General features: G+C 36.7%; 1 protein-coding gene across 3 annotated transcripts in view; it reads right to left on the reverse strand.

Moving 5' to 3' along the window:
• LOC139116964 (semaphorin-5A-like) overlaps nt 1-23,650 on the reverse strand; it is a 54,416-nt gene that overhangs the window by 18,672 nt on the left and 12,094 nt on the right. For all 3 annotated transcript variants that reach the window (XM_070679719.1, XM_070679717.1, XM_070679718.1), the window contains exons 4-8: nt 19,302-19,347; nt 13,323-13,385; nt 7,852-7,950; nt 6,952-7,168; nt 4,895-4,983 (exon numbers count right to left, since the gene is read on the reverse strand). In XM_070679719.1, the coding sequence (XP_070535820.1) occupies nt 4,895-4,983; nt 6,952-7,168; nt 7,852-7,950; nt 13,323-13,385; nt 19,302-19,347 (514 nt within the window). The remainder of the gene's footprint in view (nt 1-4,894; nt 4,984-6,951; nt 7,169-7,851; nt 7,951-13,322; nt 13,386-19,301; nt 19,348-23,650) is intronic.

Consider the following 23,650-nt stretch of genomic DNA (forward strand, 5'->3'; position numbering starts at 1 on the left):
ATTAATTTAGAGAAGGACAATCTGACTGGAGGGATCGTCTTGCTACTCCATCTTCAGTATAAATGGAAAATTTCTTGGCCGAGTGGCATTTTTCATCTAAGCATCTTTGTAGCAAGGGTCACACAAAAAACTAGGTGGCCCCTGGACAATTGTACAGTAACGGCACACAGTTGCTTATTTATTGAGAAAAGATTACTTTTATCGCCCTTTTCTGTGATTGATGAGATGCCATAGGAAAGACAGTGCACGGCCCTTGATTGCGAGATTCAAGAACCTGGACTTGTTTACTTCAAATGCCTTGCAGAGGCACGAGAAATAAACAACAAAACAATCCAAGGAATTAGTAATGATTGCGCTACTAGGCCAGGAAGCAGGCACTTAGAAGTCTTCTGTCTCAATAAAATCAGCAGTCTGATTGAAATCATGCACTGAAGTTCACACCATCATTGACAATATTGGTATTAGCGCAGTAGTAAGTCTGCGCATCTGAATGTGAACCCTTTTGTTGTCTTTCCGCGACATACTCAGCACTAATACACCTTTCTCAGCCTAAGTTCATGGAGTATTATAGACCATTTGTAAAATTAACAATAGAGGGCTCACTGACGCTAAATCTTGTTTTGAACTGTGCAACTTAATTCACAATGATTTAATCTGACTGGGTTTACTACAGACGTCAGAGTTTTTTTCAGGACAGGACTGCCACATTTCCATCACAAATGCTTATACACCGAAGAGGAATTAATCATCCCAGAAACCTCATAAAGCTCATTGGCATATATTTGTTTTTGCAAACTTCAGGCTCTACTATTTGTACAGTTTAATTTGTTCCCACTAGGAAGACTTGTCTGTTTCCTGTTGTTTTGCTGTGACATCACCTGGTTGCTAGGTGACAAAGCTCTCAGCAGCTGTGTAGTGGGTAATCAAGATATCTTTTCGCTGTGAAGAGGTTGTAAAGGAAATGCTATTACTTTTTTCTGGAGAGAATCTTTTGCAGCATGCACTGAAAAAAACTTCAAAACAGCTAGCAAGATGACATGTTGAGTCAGACATTATCACTTTCTTTATACATTAGCAGGTCTGTAACTACAGAAAGAAAATGCATGTTCGTATTTTCCCTGAGTGAATTTTTCTTCACTAGACTGAAAGATAGAACGTCCCTTTTGTGCAGTTGAGTTTATATTGCACACGTACTGTCAGTGGAGAGAAACTGATGACCTCAGTTGTCAGTCACTGAGATCAAAACACCACAGGCAAACAGCCTAACTTTCTGATTGACGCCCAGGGCCATGATACGCAATGAAAACGACAGCTTGCTATTTCAGCAGGGCGTACTGATAGATCCCACGAAGACATTAAAGAGCCAGACTTACATAGAGCTGAGAGATAGTTCAGGTGTATACAAAGACGTCTATTATTGGTGCTCTGTGCAGCTTTGATTGAACACACAGGGATGTTTTTTCACTGGTGTCTGTACAATAGAACTGTAGGACAATCCATTGACCCACCCTGTGACACTCAGGTTACGGCCGTATTGACAAAATTATACAATATGAGTTACCCACAGGAATGCATTGTGACAATGCATGTTTTTGAAAAGTCCTGTCTGATAGCTAGAAAAGACACCAGGTCAAGTTTCCCACCTGGGAGACCAGTGGCTTTCACTGACTGAAATCACCTGGGTGTCCGTATTAACTTTAAATCATAGATTGTACTTTTAAACTGACAAAAGCACAGCGGGACCCAACATTGAAGGCCAACAGGCTGCCTTCTCTGGGCAACTGTCATCAAACACTCTTAATGACCTAATTTTGTCATTTCGTTGATGGAAACCAGACAGTTTAATCAAAACTGCCATGCAGTTTTGTCTATCCTTATTTAGCTTCACACAAGAACAGCTGGACAGGACACAGAAACTTGTGAGAGCTTCTGTGGACTGTCTTAAAGATTGTTTTGATTTAAACAAGTTCCTAAGACAGAAATCTAAAAGGTAGTTATCAATGGTGTACATGCTCCCCACATTTTTCAGAATTTTGGCTAGCATGCATGTTCAGAAGATCACAAATTATCCAGGGACTCATTTTATAGGTATCAGGGTTTTTTTATCTAGCATTTTAATTTGATCAAAATATGCCCGAGTATTGGCATTCAAAAATAATGCAAACCTTGGACGACTCTGGAACAGAGAAAGAATAAATTATCATCCATAGATTCATTAGTTTGTCTATATTAAGTTTCCATGATAAGATTTACAGCATACACAAATTTAGATAAGATTTTTGCATAGATATTGTCATGAAGATTCCACAACACACTGCAACTCAAATGCTGACCATAGATGGAAGAGCACAAGACTGCCTCTGCTGTGACACAGGTGACGCTGTAAAGGTGACACATCATTGCTGCGGCAAAATATACTGTCGCACAATATACTGTCACACAGGTACTGCAACACACTAGCTGCTGCAATATTGCAAGTGCTGCACTAAAGGTGCTGCAATACAGTTGCTGCAAGAACAGATTTTCAAAAAAGCACCCCTTACAGACTGCACACACCACACCACTAGCTCATTCCATGGTTGTGGAGAATAAAATTTTAAAATTTCTTGGACATCGAAACTAGTCATTGAAATTGTTGCGTTTTAGTTTCAGGCAAAGATGTACAAAACTTTTTTAACTTTCCGTGTGAGACAATAATAATACTGACTGCATCAACCAAGATGGTCTGACAACTCTATCTCTTCAAAATTCAACACATGACCACACTCAGCATTCCAAAGATGAACCACAGCAGACAATACTAAGAATCTACATTTGCCCGGGACAAAACCTACCCCCATGAGGACACAAGTCAATACAGTCACTGACCGAACACTGCCTTTCAAGTCCTACCTCTCAGCTGTTTACTTGGAATTTAATATGAGAAAACACTTCATCACCTGTCTGACCCCATACCTCCCAACTAGCTTCTCACTATCTGAAAAGGTATCCCTGAATATTTGAATACGGCCACTCTATATTCTAATCACTCTCTTGCTCTGGACATTTTCTATGGCTGACACATTTTTCGAGTGTCTATGCTTGAGAATGTTTTTCTTATATAATATATATATATAAACAAATTTTTTTTCAACCAAATACCTTGTTTGTTGGGTATAGATATGGCATGAAGAGACTGCTGTACTGGGGGAAAAATTTTTTGGCACTGATCAGAGAAATATTCTGGGGGAATACTAAGAGTTTCTTTGGCTTTTTGGGGGATACAGATTTCTTGACCGTTCTGGGGGGTAGTTTAATACACTTTCATGACAGCAAACTTGCGAATTCTCTTTGTGTACCTTACATCACTACATAAACATTGCTTTTTAGTGTAAACAGATAAAAAAATGCGTGAAACTATTTTTATTCTTTCCATACCGTTAAACAAGTTTTAGATTAAAGTTTCTGGAAAGAAAACAGTCTTGCACAGTGTACCTGTTTACTTTCTGTATAGAAGTAGCCTGGAGTAGCTGCGTGAGGGTCAGACACTACATACTTGTTTTACATGACTGACCGCAGTACTGCCGAAAAGGAAACAGACAATACTACACTAATGAAAGCGTCTAGGTTGTCACAAAGAGCATTACAATTCATTTGGCGTCCACTGCACTGTCTAGCTGAGATATTTTTGGCCATCTGTTCACACGTTTTCAGCAAAGAAAATTAACAACCACCTCTAGCTTTCTGCAGACAAAGCAATTATTAATCTGTTGTGTCATGAGTTACATTTTATTCTGGGTGTTCTGTCCGAACAAGTCATAAAACAGACCTGTGAATGGGCAGGCAAAAAATACGATTACATAATTACCTTTGTTAAGTATATGACATGGTTTACTGACTACAAGACCTAAAGTGCTCACATTCTCACATCAATAAGCATCAAGAATTTCCCTTTTTTTAGTCAACATTTTTCTTCCTTTTACTTGACTATATGAGAACTGCACGTATTCCTCTGAATGCGAAACTTGTTTTTGGATAATGCTTGGAGCACAGATTTTCATGACACTGAAAATCGCAGCAACTTTTCAGGTTGCTTGCAAAAATGAAAATTTTTTGAGTTAAGAGTTTTTTGTTGTAAACTAAGAAGAAATTGAGGTAGTTTATATCCTTGCTTAAAGCCCAGCAATTTGCATATGCGGTACCAAATCGTGTTTAAAGGCCAAATACTGAGAAATTTGAGATGTTGTAATTCTCTAGTGAAAAATTTACAGAGAACTTTTTGCATATTGTCTAAATATGAAGTGTATGCTCTCTGTAGCAAAACAATCAAGACCTTTCTTTCTGAGGATATACACTTCATTAACTCTGCCATGAAGCCAGCTAAATATTATTATACAAAGTTTTCATTAAAAAATAACAAAGTACAAATATTGGACTTGTGGCAATGAAGCATGCTGAAGATGTACCTACGTACTTGGCACTGTTAGAAATAATGACTGAAAAGTTTTATATAGTATAAATAATTGAGCCTAATGATGATAACAAAACTTTGATATGTTATGAAATTGTGTATGGCAATTCCTATACCCCTGCCCTCTTTGGTTTGGCCCTATTGTTATTTTGTTATAATGGACCTGTAGACTTAACGGTGAAGGTAAATAAGGTTCAAACAAACTTCAAAAGTACCGAGTGTAGTAGTGAATGGGGAATGTGATTTAAAAACTCAAACTGCCATGTAATGTAAGAGCAGGATATAACTCTTACATTTTTAAGGATCTGGCTGCATTTGGTTGACCTTCCGATATTTTGCAAATATGTGGTAGAAGGAATGAGTTGAATCCTCTCATGACAAGGAAAATTTCTTTTTCTTTTGTCAGACTTCCAAAAAATTCTCTGTAATAGTATTTCAACCCACCTTTCCGCAGTTCATGTACTCAACTGCTGTCTCCCTGAAGTAGAAGTAAATATATGGTCCAATCTCATAGGAAGATACAAAATTTGGTTCTGCAAAGAAACAAACGTGAGAAATGGGGACCATCAATTTCTTGGAAGTTTTATGGTTCTCAATAAAAATCTGAAATATTATATATTATAGCCTGTATGTACATGGGACTATGTGCCTGGGAGGTTTGGGTTAGAAATGAGAGCAAATGGTCTTCAGCCTTAAGGTACACATGCAGTCCCTAGTTTAGGCTATAATATCTTTGTTACATGCCTCTTACATGGTTTCATTCCAAATTTTTCCATTTATTTTGCAAATAACAATCGTACACTTTATTTCCATGAGAGATGAAAATCTGATAAAAACGGATTATGATTTTCATCATTGAATGGCATATTGATATATTTGCTGTTCATTGACTTTTTTGGCATAATTTTCTAAAATCCAAATGTCCGAAGTAAAACATTTCATTTGATCATTTTAAATCCTGACATTATCCAATGGAAAACAGTTCCACATCACTTTCGGTCGAATGATAACTTATTTGGCCAATGACATCATCAACAATTTATCATTGAATCCTACGAGGCAGCTAACGTTTGGTTTATGATATAAGTAATAATTCACTTCTGAACTTATAACTGCTATGGTATGCATGCAGCCACACTGGAAAGTTCCCCTTTTTCCGGATGTTTTAGCTTTCACTTCGGGAAAATGTCTAGTGAACTGCATGTCATCTACCTTTCCCAACATGGATAGATCAACACAAGCTCTAAGCCCATTTTTGATGAATCCTATCAAAACTATAATGCCTTGCATTTTGACAACCACTCTCACAAGGTTTCTAAGAGGCACTTCCACAAAGCAAATTCAGTCAGATTGTACAAATATTGGCTTGCCGTCAGTTTTCCACAATTTATCAAGATTTTCATAATTTTATGATAGGCTGGTAACTATGTCTGTTTGATAAAATACTCCCTATGGAATGTTGAGCAAAAAATGTCAAACCTGAACAGTAAAATTCCTAATTTTCCATGAGCAAAAATAATGGCAATGTGGTTCAATTGATTTATTACGATGCATTTCCATTTTATATTGCAGCCATCATGAATGGGAGTATTTGAAATTGGACTGATTGCTTTGCTGTGACAATACTTCATTATATTGAGTTGTAAGGAGCTGAGCACTGTTTGAACTGCTGTGAGGTGAAAACCAAATCTGTTTTTCTCTTCTCAGTAATTGACTGAGATTCATTACTTTCGCAATGAAAGCTAGAATTACCTTCGTTAATTTGAGAATCAATGAACTATGTTTGATGAGGATGTGATGAGAATTTAGAAGGCCAGTAATCGAAGCCTTCCCTTGCATCACTTGCATTCCAAGTTTATCAGCATTTCCATGTGTATGTCAAATGGAAACTTCATCTGTATCCGCAGGTTTCGCCCTGTACTTACGGAGAGTCCTCCTATAGTGTCTAGTCATGAATCTGGACAGTTACAATAATTTGGGCTTGAAGAACCTGAGTTCGCAATTATCCAGCTTGAGACACACATACCGTTCACTTCAGAATATATATATACACATATCTATCTATATATATCTATATATCTATATATCTATCTATATATATATATATATATATATATATATATATATATATATATATATATATATATATCTATCTATATATACTTATATATGTGTGTGTGTGTGTGTGTGTGTGTGTGTGTGTGTGTGTGTGTATATATATATATATATATATATATATATATTTTCATTATTATTATTATTACATAATTTTGTAAAGTATTAGGTATGATTTTTTTCCCATCCTTCATGTAGGATATGCGGGGGCTTTGATAACTGCCTTCACATCAAGTGAGGTGACAATGATTTATTGCTCCAAATGTTATCTCTGAGACACCTTGTAGTGATCAACAAGCTATGACTCAACACAGCATTTCCTCAAAACCACGTTGTCGCACTCTTGCCAGATGTTGTGGTCCACAAGGAGCCATATATATACTAACCACTGAGCCATTTTGAATTTGACTGTACAGTCCTGAGGGTGGGCATATTATGACTCAACACTCGTTTGATGACGGGATCCCTGGCTGTGAAATCGGTCACTGTGCCACTGTAAATGTTGCCGTCGGAGCAGATGAGTGCTGTGTTGTTGTGATAGGGATCGTACGGACACTTTGAAGTCCCATGTACACTGCTTGATACCGTAGATAAGTCATTAATCTGGAAATCAAATAGAGTTGGAAGGGAAGATTTCACTTATCAGTGGAGAGTCATGTGAGGATATACAGCAGCTATCTTTTGCATGATAGTTATCATGTGATCACATCAATGTGACTACATTTCCTACAAAATTGAAACTGCTGGCACTTCCCTCCAATGATTGAATGAGATTTCCATGACTAGTATACGTGTCTTGAAGCATGGAAGTGTTGATTGGAATTCAGGATCTGCCATATATCAAATGTTACTATTTCTATATGTATCTATTTTATATCTATTTTATTTTTTATTGTTCCATTGACTTTTATTTTATGTAACTTGATTATATGAGAATCAAAGAAAAAGCAATGACTGCACTTTACTAAAAGCTCTTTTAAATATGTTGGATAATATGTCAGCAATATGGAGCCATCTTCGAGTTCCTGGCCTTTTTGAACAAAGTTCAATTTTATATGAAATTTCAATTTGAATGGAAATAAACTAGGTTTTTACTTCAGCACTGTTCATTTTGCGTGGTTGTCAATGTCTTTGCATACTACTTTGAGGCAGATTGAGTAGATACATGTGTGTCTGGTCATTGCTCTGTACTCAACCTAGACTTAGTGCACTGAAGGATGTGTGGGTTTTGTATTGGACCCACTCTGGAAATAAACAGGATTGCCTTTGACCTAACAGGTACTTACTGGTCTCCAAGTGCACTGAGGGGCAAAAGCATACGTGCCACACACAAAAACAGAACCGTTCCATGGCAGCAGCACCCTGATGAAGTTACGGCAATCCTCCTGAAAGAATAAAATTAAACCAGGCTCCTAAGTGAATCACGTAAACACATCAAGAGTGCAACTAATTAAAGTTTCTAAGTAAAGTTCGAGGGGCTCTCCAATTTGAAGGAGCAGATTAATAGCTTTGACATAGTAAAATATAAATTGGAAAAATACGACCGTGTTTGAGCACAGCTATGCACTGTTGCTAACAATCTAGTTGTGGGCAAATATGTGAAGTTTAATACTCCACACAAAAATTTGATTGAGGATACTGGTTGCTATAAACCCAAGAAATAAAAGTTTAAAACATCATAGCATGGCACATATAGTCTGTATAAAGTAGTTTCATGCTAGTTTTCAACTGAGGAGCACTGTATATGTGGGAAAAAATTTGTTCATAGAATGAAAACTTTCTTTTTTTATGTCAAGTCACACCCCTGGGTCCCACTTGTAAATCAGTATTCACTCAAATGCTTGCTGCAAAATACAACGTCTGATAGACTTTCAGGTATTTCGCACCTCGAAAGTGAAAGACTTAAACTTTTGCTCAAACTTTCCTTGAGGAATCTTTCAACCATTCTCTTTCAAAATCAAGAATAAAATTTGGTGGTCACCGTGAAAATTTTCGTACTAGCGAAACAAGAACTCAAGATTTACCAATATTTAAAATTCAAAATGGCCACCATCCCTGTGTTAACTCTATGGAACAAAGTAAAATTTTCGAATTTCGAAAAACTAAGCCGAAAAAAAGTTTTCTTGTACCAAGAACTTTAAAATGAACCCCTACAAGTGGTATATTAGAAAAGAATTGTAAAAGTTTGAGAGTCCAAATTTGTGTCCCTGAGGCGCATTCTACCTAAAGGCTAACCAGCTTCACTTGAAGAAAAGTTATGACATAAAATGTGACCTAATTCAGGCAGAGCACCCAGGAGTTTATAAAACCTATGTTTTCTTGAAGAACATAAATAATCCAACTTGACAACTGTTCACACTCTCCGATGAAAAACGACATTCAGTGATCGTACAAGACATTTGAAAATGGGGTACATTCTGAGTATCCACAAGTATTCAACACTTGACATAACCTACATATGTAGCTAGAAAGTATGGACCAATGGATTCTACACACAACAGATAGGCCAAATTAGGAACTCCATGTTTATAAATATATGAGACAAATGAACCTATGCTTTGGTTGGATTAAGAGGTTCCTTTCATTTGATCCAATCGACAGATGTTCAATGTTGGTTATTTCTGCTTCTTTATATACTTTATGTGTCACAGTGTAACGGTTAACCCAAACCCCTCAAATCATGGGTTTACATATGGAATATGCATACTTGAGGCCGGAAAGGATGACCTCAGTTGAATGAAAATCAAACAAAGTGAAGGAAAATATTCTTATATTTAGCACTAGTAAATCAAATACAAAACTGGAGCATGCATAAAATTGCCTGTTGAGCACGAAAACACAACAAACAGTTGAAGGTGATATTTGTATGCCAGGCTTCACCAAACTGCAGGTCAAAGGTAGCCACATTACCCTTTTCACATTACCTATCAGGACAAGATTAAAACAGTCTCCTAAAACATTTTCCTTCTGTTAATCTGGGTCATTGGCTTTACCGCGTACGAAACATGATACCGTAAACATTCAGGGAGAAATTCTCCAATGCGTATAAGGTCACAATCGGATATAAAGATACTACCAAGGCTGTATGGAGAATTCAAGCAGAAATGCATGGACAAGATTACAAAAGCACATTGAAGTTCACATCGTCTTTTCATCCAAGCTGTAGAAAGCTAGAGATCATACAAGTCACATTTGTAGTATGGGGACATTTTTACAATGAAATGAGGCCAAGAATGTCGTACTTTGGATTACTGCAAAGTACAGCATGATACTTTATCAGCAATACATTAATATGACTTAAAGAAAGAGGTTTGCTCCAAACCTTTAGCACAAAACCTTGAAAATTACCACCTACCACTCTAGATAAATTATCTTTGGTATATTATGACAAGGGTTACAAAGGCCATTTCTCAAAATCAGGACAACATATTTCAAACTCAGCTCAAGCATAGACAGTCTAATTTCAACTATCTATGGTTCGAGGTTCAAAGGTTGTGAGGTGATAAACTCTGGTAGTTGCACTGATATCTTCTTGTTAGGTCAAACTTTGGAAATGTTTCCAAGCTTGCTTTCCACAAGCTTGATACAAATAACACCTACATTAACTTTACACTAAGTTTTTAGATGGGTAAATAAATAAATAACTGTGGAGTTACTGCAATTGACACATATAATAGACTAATAGTATTTAGATGCAAAGAGGAAAAGCTGTGGAAGTCTCCTTTAAAGCATGGAGGTAGTGTTTAAAGGAAGGAAATCCTGATATGACATAGGATATGGCTGTACAATACAAACTGTTTATCAATATTTGTTTTGTCTTAAGGAGAATCAGGGAAGTCTACAGACTGTGTTATCAGGTTAAAATAAACAAAGGGTAGACACAGTTACAGATTTTCGGTAGGGTTTACTGCTGTCAACTTAATCACTGACAGGATGTGATACACATCTATAGCCAGGTCACGCAAGTACAAACTGGTTACAGAGTTACGAAGTAAGCATGAAGAATGTCTCAGAACAGAAAGCGGTTGAGCTGAGTTTTCTTTAAATGATTAAAATTACTTATTGCTGCGGAGATTTCAATATTTAGCGAAAGTTTTTTGCTGGTTTATCCAGAAATGTGTATGTATGTACACACAGTGTCTATATTGACATTCTGCAGTATAAAGTGCAGCCAGTACAATGGAATACATGGATTCTAAGAAATGGGTTTCGGGTTCATTTGCCTTTGAGATTTACAGCCCCTTTCTGTGATGGCATCTTGAACTTGGTCATATCTACAACACCTGGAAGACAGTTCTCAAAGGACAGGAAACCGGCGTCTTTCAGTTGACAGTCTCCGATAGAAACAGATCTTATCCCAACAAAGTCATCTGGGACCAACAATTGATGAAGTTGTGTTTTCCTAAAAATCAGGAAATGTGTGGGAGTGTACTTAAATGTTACAAACTGACGTCTGTCTGTCTTCATTGTAAGAAGCCATGTATTTCTTATCTGGCTTTGCATTGTGTGTGTTGATTAATGAAAGTTTAAAGCTCCTTCTTCACAAAGAACCGGACAACCAGACGAGCGATGTATAACTTCTCTCTTTTTTCAATGACCGATGAACAAAAAGCCAAGTCGAGAGCGTTCAGTAAATCAGAAACACATTTCTTCATATCAGTGTCACTTTTGAAATATCACAGCACCCTTCATTAAGTCATTTTGAAATGGAATTCACAATATTTTTAAAGCTGTCTTGGGAATAGACAGGTGTTTAGCCTGCTTCCACTTCGCAAGACAAGGATTAATCAATTTGTCCCCTGTATAGGAACACTTCATCATTGATCACTTAAAGTACAGCTTGCACAAGATATAAATTCCACACAAGCTTCTGGAATGTTTTAATCTTGTCCCAAGTGCTTGCTCAAGTATTTGGAAAAACAAGTGGCTTAGACTTGTACTTGGTGAAAACAGCCAAAGGTCAAAAGCGCCTTTTACCCAATTGGGATGTTTAAGTGCACAAATTAGGGCAATATATCCTCAGAGAATATTGCACAGATTCCGAATGCACAGATACATGATATGTTAAAGTTTTCTATCAAGAACAGTTCTGGAGCTGTTGAATTATACAAATACACAAATGACAGAGTAAATCACAGAATTATAAAGTCTGTTCCAAAGTATTGGTCAATAGCGGAAGCGTCATTTTGCACAGAAGTGTATGTTTCCACAAATTTTAACATTTATTCTCTAAACTTGAATTAATCTGTTTTAACAAATATACAACATCATTCATCTTATCTGATAGATCTTTGCCTGTCTTTGACAAAGTGCAGACAAACGAGTAGGCACTGTCATTGCGATGTAAAATTGGTTAAATTACAAAGTCTGAAATTAACCTTGTATTCCGGGCTATGCAGGGTTTCAGACCCTGAAACTACACGACTTCATGTTAGACTCTCATGTAATAGGAATGTTTCCTTAGGCACGACCTAATACAGTAACTTCAGTACACTAACAGAGTGTTGTTTTTTCTGAATTGGCAAACAATTTTGCAACCTAAATTTTGAGTTGGAAGATCTGGTATATTCAATGATGTTTTAAGCTAAAAGCTGACCTACTTGAGATTTGAAAGAATTCTTGAGGATTTGTAGACCTTTTCAAAAGTCAACTGATTTGCCGGCAGAGTATGTTGGCTGTCAATCACAGTATTTCACATCAGAACGCTGTGGGTTTAGTTCAAAGAGACTGAATGGGAACTATATCTCTCTTTTCGATTAATCATAAAAATTAAAATCTTTGTAAAATATATTATGTTACATAATATACATTTCTACACATTTCATTGTATGCGTTATATACATTTATTACTTTTTTCATATCCAGCTAAATATTACAATGCAGTCACAACTTTGTCTGCACAAGTTCAGACTAGTTGCTTGTTTCCCATTGGCTGTTGCCATGGGGATCCCACTTTCTTGCCTCTTACATAAATACTTTTGCACACTGCCCTTATTTGAAGAGTTAGGGAGTAAATCAGACTTTGTGGCCAAAAAATTAATGAAGTGATACATGAAATTTATGAGCTTTTCCATCAAATAAAGTACTTTAAAATCACGATATATGACTCATACAGTCTGGAATCTCACAAATACAAAGTTAGAATGTATGAAGGGAATTTAATCTCCAGTCAATGAGATAAACTCACTTTGCTTAACAAAGAGTTTCATATTACATTTTGCCATATCTGATAATTGAGCGTTAAATGCTCTAGGAAAGGGAAAGAGTTAATATCACTTACTTTCACTTTCTTAGAGCATTTAACTGAAGACAATGATAATTTTTTTTTTCCTAAATTGCTCTAGTTTGGGTGTGTTATCTTTTCACATTTTTGGATTGGGCATGTCCAAAATTAGGTGGTTATGAAGCATGTGAAGAGGTCAAATAAAGAATAATAGCAGTGCATTCCAGGTCAAAATGCAAAGCAAAATATAGTAATACTGAGATAACTTTTAGAGATACTTTATGGTCATATTTTAAATCTAGGCAGAGTTTCTATATATACATGAGATAGATCACCAAAATAATCTACTGTGACGTTATAAAGGAACGGTAAAAATGTGGAATTTTGCTTGGAAAGAAGATGGCATGCTTTGAAACTTTCAATGTGGGAGAATCCAGCCTGCAATGGCTTGGAAAACTATCAATAGCACATGTGATCACATACAGATCAGCTCAAACCCTGATCGGAGCAACAATGGAATACAGACAAGCTTACCTCAGATTTTCCTTTGAGTCGGCATTCCTCCACAGCATCAGCGTCTGCTTGCCATTCCACAACCTGAGTTGTTTGCAAAATACAGCAGATAAAGAGAAAGCCGATTTAGTCATCACAAAAGACTTATTTACACATCAGCTTCTACAACATCAAGGAATGTTTATGTTCTTGAATGCACTCAATGGGATTGCAATCCTTCAAATGTCATCGACACGCAAAATAAAACAACAACTAACAACAACAACAATGGTTACGCTACAAAAGATGCTTAAATTAACACTCTTTTACTTTTTTTTTTCTAACATAAGGCAAAGATGGTTAAAAATTCTAGGCACGGCATGGTACAAATTCAGCTACTTTGTTTCAGAGAAAGGTTTTTGATAAATCTTAATAGCTGATTAAGAAGTTTATCCATGTCATTTTAAACAGATGTAGGTCAGTATTTGGTTGCCGAGGCTTTAAATAATGATAGATACGCACTGTCAGAATATTCAAATTACATTACACTGCTGCAAATCACCCTGCAAAACAATCTTTGGCCTCTAAATGACAACACTGAAGTGTGAGAGATATGAATGACAATTTTGACGCTTTTCCCCCAAAGAATGTGCCAACATGAAGTAAAATCTTTTTGTGTTCTGTTTAAAAGGTAGAGGTGCTGTCATGTTTGCGAAGATACAGGTGCAAATTACAGTTCAAAAGACAATACTTATACAGCTGAGATACTGATGTTTAACTTTTCATTACCATCAACAGATCCTGCCATAAAAAATTCTACACATCACTGTCCTGGAAAACTGGCAGGCATTCCAAGACTCTACCTTTGAGAAGGGTAAATTTCATAATAAACTCGTGGAAGGCACAGTGATTCCACATACACGTTTTAACCATGTGTCCCCCAGTTGGATAGGGACTGGCTAATCCAATGATATTAATTTCGCTTGGCACCAGGGTATACATTTTGTGTATTTTAGCACAGTCGGCAAGCTTCCCTACAGTAGACCCTAACACCAAAGCAAGCTATGAGGACCATATTTGATGGTAACCAAAGTATTCTCAAGACATAGCCGTCTCTTGTTTAACATTTTCAGGAGCATTTAATCTTGCCTAAACCCATTCCTAATCTTGCCACTTACAGGGTGTACACTCTGTGTTAACATGAAGTCTAGAAGGCTCTGTGACATTACGCTAGTTATTCAGGAACAAATTTCTCAGAGTCCGAGACAAAGGATGTACTGTAAAACGCAGAGCCCTATGAGAATAATGGATGTGTAGAGCTTTTTAAATCCTTCCTGTTTTACACTGTGCTCCAGTTTAAACTTAATCCTTAACATGACATCTAGAGAAGTAGATTTTAGATGCATCATGGAAATGAAACTTATTTGCTCTGCAACTGGACATAACTTTCTTTACATACGTATCTCTGATTTTAACCCTTTCACCCCCAGTTCCCTGTATACAGGTCCAACTTTACCATAGAAAACAATGGATTTGGGACAAACCATGGTGGTGAAAGGGTTAAATCTCAAATTTTAATTTTATGGTATTACGCAGCTCTTTTTGAAAACCTACCCACACAGGTCCATGTATCTGGGTCAAGTTATGGACAAAGGAATACAAGTGGTTACACATGCATTGTAACATGCTAAACTGTGTTTCCCAATAATCCCATTCATTGTATGGCCACTCCTTCCTCTACAGATCGTCCATGTAGCCGACACGAACTCGAAGTGTCTGTTACCGGCTACCAAAAACTATGAAAAATAGTAAAGAATGAGCTACAAAATCACTATCAGTTTTAAGTTGCAGGTAGAATAAGTCTGTGCCTTTGTATAAAATACTATAAAAATCGTAGAACGTGAGCAACCAGCTGAAAGTTAGGGACTGGTCAGTTTCTTCGGCCTGGGGGGGGGGGGGGGCCGGTGGATTATTTTTTGCCGACGTCAAAAAGTGGCTGACCCCCCCTATTCCAAATTTTGAAAACAGAGTGACCCCCCTATTCCAAATTTTGAAAACAGGGTGACCCCCACCCCCCCCCATAGGGACAACTGTAATATGTATATAATATAATACTGTAATATATATATTATATTTTACATACATTTATATTTTAACTGTCATTCTGTGTTTTAATGAAATTGTTGGCATGTCAGTTGTAAGATAGGAATGTCAAAGTGTCAATCTTAAAGTTTGAATACAGTACATTTTGAATGAGCTGTGAATGTATTTCACACTTTCTATGCTTAACCAGATGTCCTGAACTGTTGTACAGAAATGGATGTCAATCATTAATATCAAACTGGAAAAAGCAGTAAATCAAAAACTTTGATGGGTGTTAAGACTTGCAAGCCGTCCAATTAAATCTCCTGAGGAACCATAGAGAGGCATTTTAGCCAAATCTGATGTGTGCAGAGTCTGAGATGACCTTTTCTTGTATCATTGATATTTGTGCATGTTGCTTTCTCATACTGAATTCTCAAAGAGAGAACAGAAAAGTATCAGGAATTTGTCATGCTTTTCATATGAAATGCAGATTTCATAACAGTGCACTTTCACTTAGCAAACATCAAGATATCTCTGGCATATCTCTCTGATTTATTAAAGTATGGCGCCCGAAGGGCGCGGAGAAAAATATGAAACATCCTGATATCTCTGATATATATGTCTTGTATATTAAAGTAATGCACAGGAAGGGTGTGCTGAAAAATGTCTGATATATTAAAGTAATGTGCTCGAAGAGCATGCTGAAAAATATTGAACATACATATATCTCTGATATATGTATGCCTGATATGTTAAAGTTGGGCGTGTTGAAAAATATATCTGATTATTAAAGTTACGTGCCCGAAGGGCGCGCCGAAAAATGCAACTGGATGAAATTTGTGGCTGACACGATGCATTTTAGGCAATGATGAGCCTGTGTCGAAATTCAAAAACACACTGACCCCCCCTATTGGGCATTTCAAAAACATGGTGACCCCCCCTATCACCAAAGTCAAAAACAGGGTGACCCCCCCCATGAATCCACCGGCCCCCCCCAGGCCGAAGAAACTGACCAGTCCCTTAGTAGAGGAGACCTTAACCGCATATCATTTGCATCTCATTGTCAGCTACATGGACTGTGGGCCCCTTCCTCCGGCAACAGGAAGTCATCGATCAAAAAACAAACCAATGCAATGCATTCTGGGAAAGTGTAAAGTCTACTACTGGTAACTACTTTAATAGTGCTCCTAAACCGTCTAATAGAGCTTGGTATGGTTCAAGTACAGTTCGTCTCATATCACTACAGAAAAATTCAGTTATCAACTGATTGCAGTACATTTTAAACCGGTATCTTATCAGCCACCACATCTAGCTCAAGTTTACTGAGAAGACATATTGCATTAAATGACAGACAAAGTTCTGACAAACAATTTAAGTTGTGGAGGGACCGTGGCGGAAACAAATGCTAGCTGTTTGTCATAGAAACCAGACTGCAGTATGATACCACAACGGTATCTGAATATCCATCAATTGATTAGTGTTATTCAAATACCAGGTGCGCATATTGGAAAAGTTGTTTTTCACAAATTCCTCATGAAAATACCAAATCAATCGATAGATAAGGATATCTCCGAATGTAATTAATTACCCGATTGGCAACCGGATCTCTGAGTTGTCAGATTGTAGTGTATAACAAATAGGCCCTGAAATCAGAATGGCCTGACTTTAATTGTTCTGGGGAGACTTTGAAATATCAACAGAAGAGAAACAGGTGTACTTCAACCTTATTTCAGATGTGTTATCAATTTGACTTAAGAATACAACACTTCAGGCTCAATGTATGTATTTGTTAATGTACATGTATCAATGAAAAAATTTGGATATGAAAATATGATAACCGTGACCCACTACTAGAATATTCATATACTGAGGATCATGCATTGTGTAACATTAAGATGGGTGACTAATGTGATTTTGTTTTGAATGTTTGAGGTAGCAACCAGACAGTGAGTGACTCACGTAAACATGCTCAAAAGCCCTATAGTATTTGGAAATGTGGAAGCACCTGGCCATTTCGCTTCTGGTCTTTATCTTTATATACACTGATTCATGGTGTTTACCACAAAAAAAGAGGTGCATATGTCAAATTTCAAAACTGCTAAATTTGTAAAAGGTTGGCTGAATCAACCTTGACATTAGATTATTTTTCTCAATATCTCAGTCATGTCAGACTTCAATGGTGATTTGTTAGCGTATGATTGACTGTTGTTGTCAAAGTACACAGTCTTTCTGCTTCTGAAAACTGTGAAAACAAACATTTCTGTTAAATGAGTTCAAACTCCAAGTTTTTTTAAATCATCACTACTGAATGGAGATACTGGAAAATCATGAAGCTACATCAGTTGACACAGTTAGAAGTTGTGATAGTCAATTAACATGAAAAGTTGACCAAATTTGGTAGCATACTAATTCATATTACGAGTAAACCCCACTTCCAAAAGTTTATTGTTTTACGAGCTCAACACATCAAAATGGTATATCTTAAATTGGACTGATGTTTAACTGTAGGTTGGATGTAATCTATTGCTGATTTATTGGATGAAGATTGTTTTGCAGCCGCAGACAAAATGTCTGGCAGGCCTCATATTCTATTGCCAGTAAGTTTGTTTTACAGGCCCAGTTCTACTATCTTTTAGCCGAAAATATCTATCATACACCATGCAACAGTTCTACAGCACTATCATAAACAGGAGTTTAAGCTGGAGGGCATTTTAACATGTAACATACCTCCTAAACTGAAAATAATAGGTGAAATTTTAGACATATGACGCAAAGATTCCGAATTCATAATCTTCCCTTACGAAATATGTTCTGTAGACTTCTATAAAATTCTACGGTATCCTGTTTTTATAAAGAAGTCAACCAAAAATGGGGCCAAAACTCTATAAACTTCTATAGAACTTCTATAGATATAAATACAATATCTATGAGGTATAGAAGTCTATACAATCCTATGCAGTCTTTTCCGTATGGATTCATTAATCTCAATTTGTGAATTTTGATTGGCAGATCAAGATTCATGCAGTACAGACATATATCATACATACATGTAGCAAGTTTGCCTATCAGACTACTATGCAAATTGGCAGACCACATGAGTGGAATATCGTGCTATAACCAGAAGCAACATCCATAACTGTCTGTGGTGTCAAAAGATCCCTTGCACTCTGCCATTAGATAATGTATATGATACCTCTTTGGTATTTGCTTGCAATGTACCTTAGACTGGTTTGATAAATATTTATCGATTGTTTTTCTTCTTTTTATTGTACAGCACAGAACTCTCCTGGTGGCGTCAGCTCAATGGAATGCTGAACATCAACGTTGTTGGTCTTCAATTTGCAAAAGTTTTGCTGAACGACTTATAACTCATTGTAATCATATCAAAGAACTAAAATTTTGTAGTTTAGTATGATAACCAAAGACTCTCTGAATAAGAGAAGACACTGAATTGTTAACTCATTGTAATCATATCAAAGAACTAAAATTTTGTAGTTTAGTATGATAACCAAAGACTCTCTGAATAAGAGAAGACACTGAATTGTTGTATTTGAAATTTCACACTTCCACTGGGATTTGAATCCACAAATTGCACGGCAGCAGTAGTCAATGCAGTCTGAGCCCCAATCACAGGTGCATGCAAGCATTCCCTCACACCTTCCAATATCATGGGAATACAAACACTTGGCTTTGGTCCAAGGTAAAGAAAGGCTCTCCATGATTGATCAAATGTTTGCTTCATTATTAGGGTTGAGATTTGTCGAATCATGACATAACTTTTTGATGACCAATTCTATACTGCAAGAATTCACACCATCAGCTACAAAGACAACATCACAGACATAAATGTGTTTATTGAGAAACACCTATATTGCACTAATTTTATGATAAAGTTACTTAACATTTTATTGGCAAAAGGACAAGTGGTATACAAACCTCAATTTCTTCAAGATTTTCCATGGATAGTTTAAAGAGATGGTCTCTGCAAAGAAACAAAACACAGAAATCAAGTAAAATATTTAAAAAAATTGAAAAAAAAAAAATTAATACAAAAATTACTTGGCAATGCACAATGTGTGTAAAACATAAAGCTCTGTCATACAGGGCCAGCCTATTCAAACAGCATGTGCTTGCACATGTACAACTTATCAGGCCTTGGTAGTGGATAGGCAATGCTACAGATGTTCTTCTGCTCATTTAAATATCCTTATAAGCAACTTATGAGAAAGGAGAAATTTAAAACATGTCTAAGGCAACATAAGAAATGATAAGGGTACTGATAACTAAAAGCAACAGACGAGACTTCCAATGAAGGCAGATATAGCATTGTTACCAAATCACAACTTTTTCAGAAACAGGGGAAAAGGCAACACTGTGGTTGAAGATATAATTACATGTAAACCCAAGTAAGGTACCACATCAAAGACAAAGTAACATTGAAATTGAAAATCAGAACAACACAGGAAAGACACGCACAATCTTGATATAATTATAACTTTTTAATGAATTCAATCAAAACAGTTGTACTCAAGCTGTGAAGCAATAATTTTACAAGTGTGAAAACACCATTGTAATTGACTTTTTTGTCCTGGTTTCAATTTCAAAAGTTCATGTACAAGTGTCGGACTATTACACTTAGCCACGGGGAATCAAAATACACTGTAGCTAGTACCAATACTATTTTTGGATTTCCATCACAACTTAAACACACAGAAAGGAAAGCCAATAATTTGGACACTGGTGACTGCACTACTTTGATTATGCAAATAGCATGCACACACTACAGCGTGATTGGCAAACATCCAGTATCTCAGTTTCTCTCACATATCAACATCACTGGATGTACGTCACAGCAGCAACAGTGGGTCACCATTTGGTATTCGAGCAGTTGTAACATGATTTTACTTTTACACTCTGGTGCCTTCCACTATGTATGGGTATTACAGGCTAACTGAACCCTAGTAGCTTGACCACGTCACACCACACATGAAACTATTGGGATGCAAACGGCTATAATTGTGACATATATCACTGGTTTTTGTTCTCTATGGGAAACAAAATCACACAAACAAACTGAGGATGGCAGAAGTTGATATCTATGAAGAAAGAAAACGTTTTTTGTGAGCTTACAGAAAAGGACACACAATTGTAATTGTGGTCAATTAATTCACTGAATTCTTCTAAAGGTCCTTTCACACGAATCCATTTTCAACAACAGTCGATAGACTGGGGAGAAAAGGAATTCAAATGTGAAAGCTATCTTTTGGAAAAACTTTGAATCGTGATTGACGTTTTCCTTTCAATAAGAAACATTTGATAATGGGTTTGTTTTTCTATAGATTGTTCTGTTACAAGATGTGTTATGTCAATTCCTATAACTGGTAACAGTATAATTTGTTTCCTTTGTATCAACACAATCTGCCTCCAAGGACTTTTCCACACTGCCATTGTACCAGTCTGCCTATTTTGTTCTGAAGATCACATTTTATTCTTGCCGATTTGAGCATTGTTGTTTTCTATTCCCAGCTCGTAATTAAACCAACTTCTACATACGCTGGTCTCACATCATTTGTATTTGTAACTTTGGGTAAATTACTTGCTAAATTGGCATAATCATGCTTCCAAAGTAAACAAAGTTGTAAAAATTCAAATTACACTTTATAAATACTCATTTCCAACAAATTCTGTACGCAAAGTTAGAAGCTATTTAGTGAAAGCAAGTGAGTTATTCTGTGAAGAGTGTTGATTTTGTAGAGAAAACAGGTCCGTGCGACAGATAATGGCAAATAGAACAAAAGATACACATGACTGCAGGCTGGCTATTCTTGCAGAACTACAAAACAGCTATCAATTTCACCAGATACTTGTTCATAGCTTCAAAAGATGTTTCACGCATCAACTTTAACAATATATTGTTTCCATGGTGAGAGTTACAGGATATCAGGCAAATAAAATAAGGACTCCGTCTACTACACTGGTAGATATTGCTCACTCGCTACATCAGAAGCAAATGCATGTTTGTAAACCATACTGTTAATAGTAGAATGTGTTTTTGTCTTTTGATCACAGGCAAAAAGTTCATCCATTGATGTATGCTTTTCACAGTAGGCAACCATTCTATACTAAAATTCATATCTGCCTACACTCTATTTCCAATATGCTGAGGAAATTTACTAACTTTTACATGCTAAGCATTTACGACAATTAGTTTTTGGAAAAGGGTTTGACGGGTACATATTTTTTCCAGTAATACCCAGTATAATATATTATAGAGCATATTTCCAACTTCACATGCATGTTGAAAGAGTACCAAGAAACATACGTCATCAAGATCTCTGCTTTATTTGATATTGGATACCAGGGCGATGGAAGTATAGATTTGCAAGTTGACGAAAACCAACACGTTTACATCAGAAGGCTAATGACCTTCAGTTTCAAGTCACTGGTTCTACAGTCACAAAGATAGGATGTGTTCTGTAGTTGTTTTTCAAGATGTGACGACAATCTGGAAAAGTGAGCCGAGTACTTTCAGACGGTCGCAAATACAGGAAATGTGCAATAGCTATTTATCCATGTGTTACAATAATCAAGAAAACTGAATTATACACCTGAAACCCACAGCATGGAAACTTATTTTATACCATTTGCAGATTCAATACATCTGTTAAACAAGTTGGTAGAAAGTACTTTGAACAGGCTGGTCAGCTGAAAAGCATCAAATCGCAAAACTTTGTGATACACGCTACAATGTTATTTCTTCATGTTATCCTGATCACTCACAGTCACACAAAAATGTAACTGCTTACAGTCACACGTGTGATGAATTCAACATTCCTATGAGCATTTTACAGATCAGTTTGAGCACAGCCTGGTATCATAAGTCTCACAAACAATGACATCCCTGCGTGCTCGGTGGTATAAATTATAACCTGAAAAGCCTGGAATCGTTACACAGTATTTTCCACTGGATTTTCCAGCGGCGGAATCTGCTAAGCTTTATCCCATCTAAGCTTTCCTTGTGAAGAAATACCATGTGATTAAAGCTTCTGAAAACAAGACATGTTTTGATCATTTGCATGTTAACTGCAGTATCCACAGTGTGCTTTGCTATATAGTTCTATTCATTTCAGCTGCTGAAAAATACCCTGGCACATTTCATTTCGCAAGTGAAAACATGGATTCCGATTGCACTTCACTGAAAACGGCACACTGAACAGGGAATGATTTCGAAAGAGGGGCTGTGAATCCTCCCTTCATCAGATTCTCCAAGATCTCCTGGATTTTGAACTGACATCAGATCTGGTCTCCATCAAAGCTACTAAAGAAGATTACAAATGTCTGTGCATAGACAGTCCTTTTCCTATTAATTATGGTCAAGGCTCAAAAACAGCTCTCCTCAAAATTGCTCATTAGTCATAGCATTGTCACAGGATGATTATCTATCTGGAAAAACAGAAGGTGTTTTAGTGAGAACAGTGATGTCACCAGCCCTGCAGCAGATGAAAGCCAACTGTCAAAACTTTACATATGAAAAACTGGTTTACAACTGTCAATCCTCCTATTTATATCACAAGGACGTCATAGCTTCTCCACACACATTATGTGTAAAATCAGCGCATGTGACACTTAAAACTCCTTTGCCACGATTCCAACCTCTTGAAATTGAAACTGGCACATTTCCTCTCAATTGTTTCATGAAAACTGGAAATGTTCAATTTAGAGAAAAAAAGAAAGGAAATCCTTCTTGATTTATGTGTGACTCATCATCAGCCCAAACAGTGAATTTGGGTATTAATGAATGACCAAATATTAACTCTCTTATTGTTCATCCTACGTGAAACCATGGCACATTAGTACCTTGTCTTTGTGATACGAAAATCCCACTTTCTCAGGAAGAGCTTGGAAAAAACAATATTGACTACCTTACTGCCAGGCAGGTCAGTGTAGAAATAAATGCTTGATGACTGTAAGGAATTGCTAAATGGTAGTTTCAACAAGTTAGAGCTACTGAGTAAAGTTGTTCGTCCTATGTGAAACCATGTGACATTGGTACCTTGTCTTTATGATACAAAAATCCCACTTTCTCAGGAAAGGCTTGGAAAAAACAACATTGACTACCTTAATACTGCCAGGCAGGTCAGTGTAGAAATAAACATTTGGTGACTGTAAGTGTAAGGAATTGCTAAATGGTAGTTTCAACAAGTTTGAGCTACTGGGTACAGTTGCATTTTGATTTTGAGACCATGGGGTAATTTTAAGGACCAGTAGTTCACCGAATGGTAGCA

The sequence above is a fragment of the Ptychodera flava genome, chromosome 18 (genome assembly GCF_041260155.1).
Source record: "Ptychodera flava strain L36383 chromosome 18, AS_Pfla_20210202, whole genome shotgun sequence".
Taxonomy (NCBI): domain Eukaryota; kingdom Metazoa; phylum Hemichordata; class Enteropneusta; family Ptychoderidae; genus Ptychodera; species Ptychodera flava.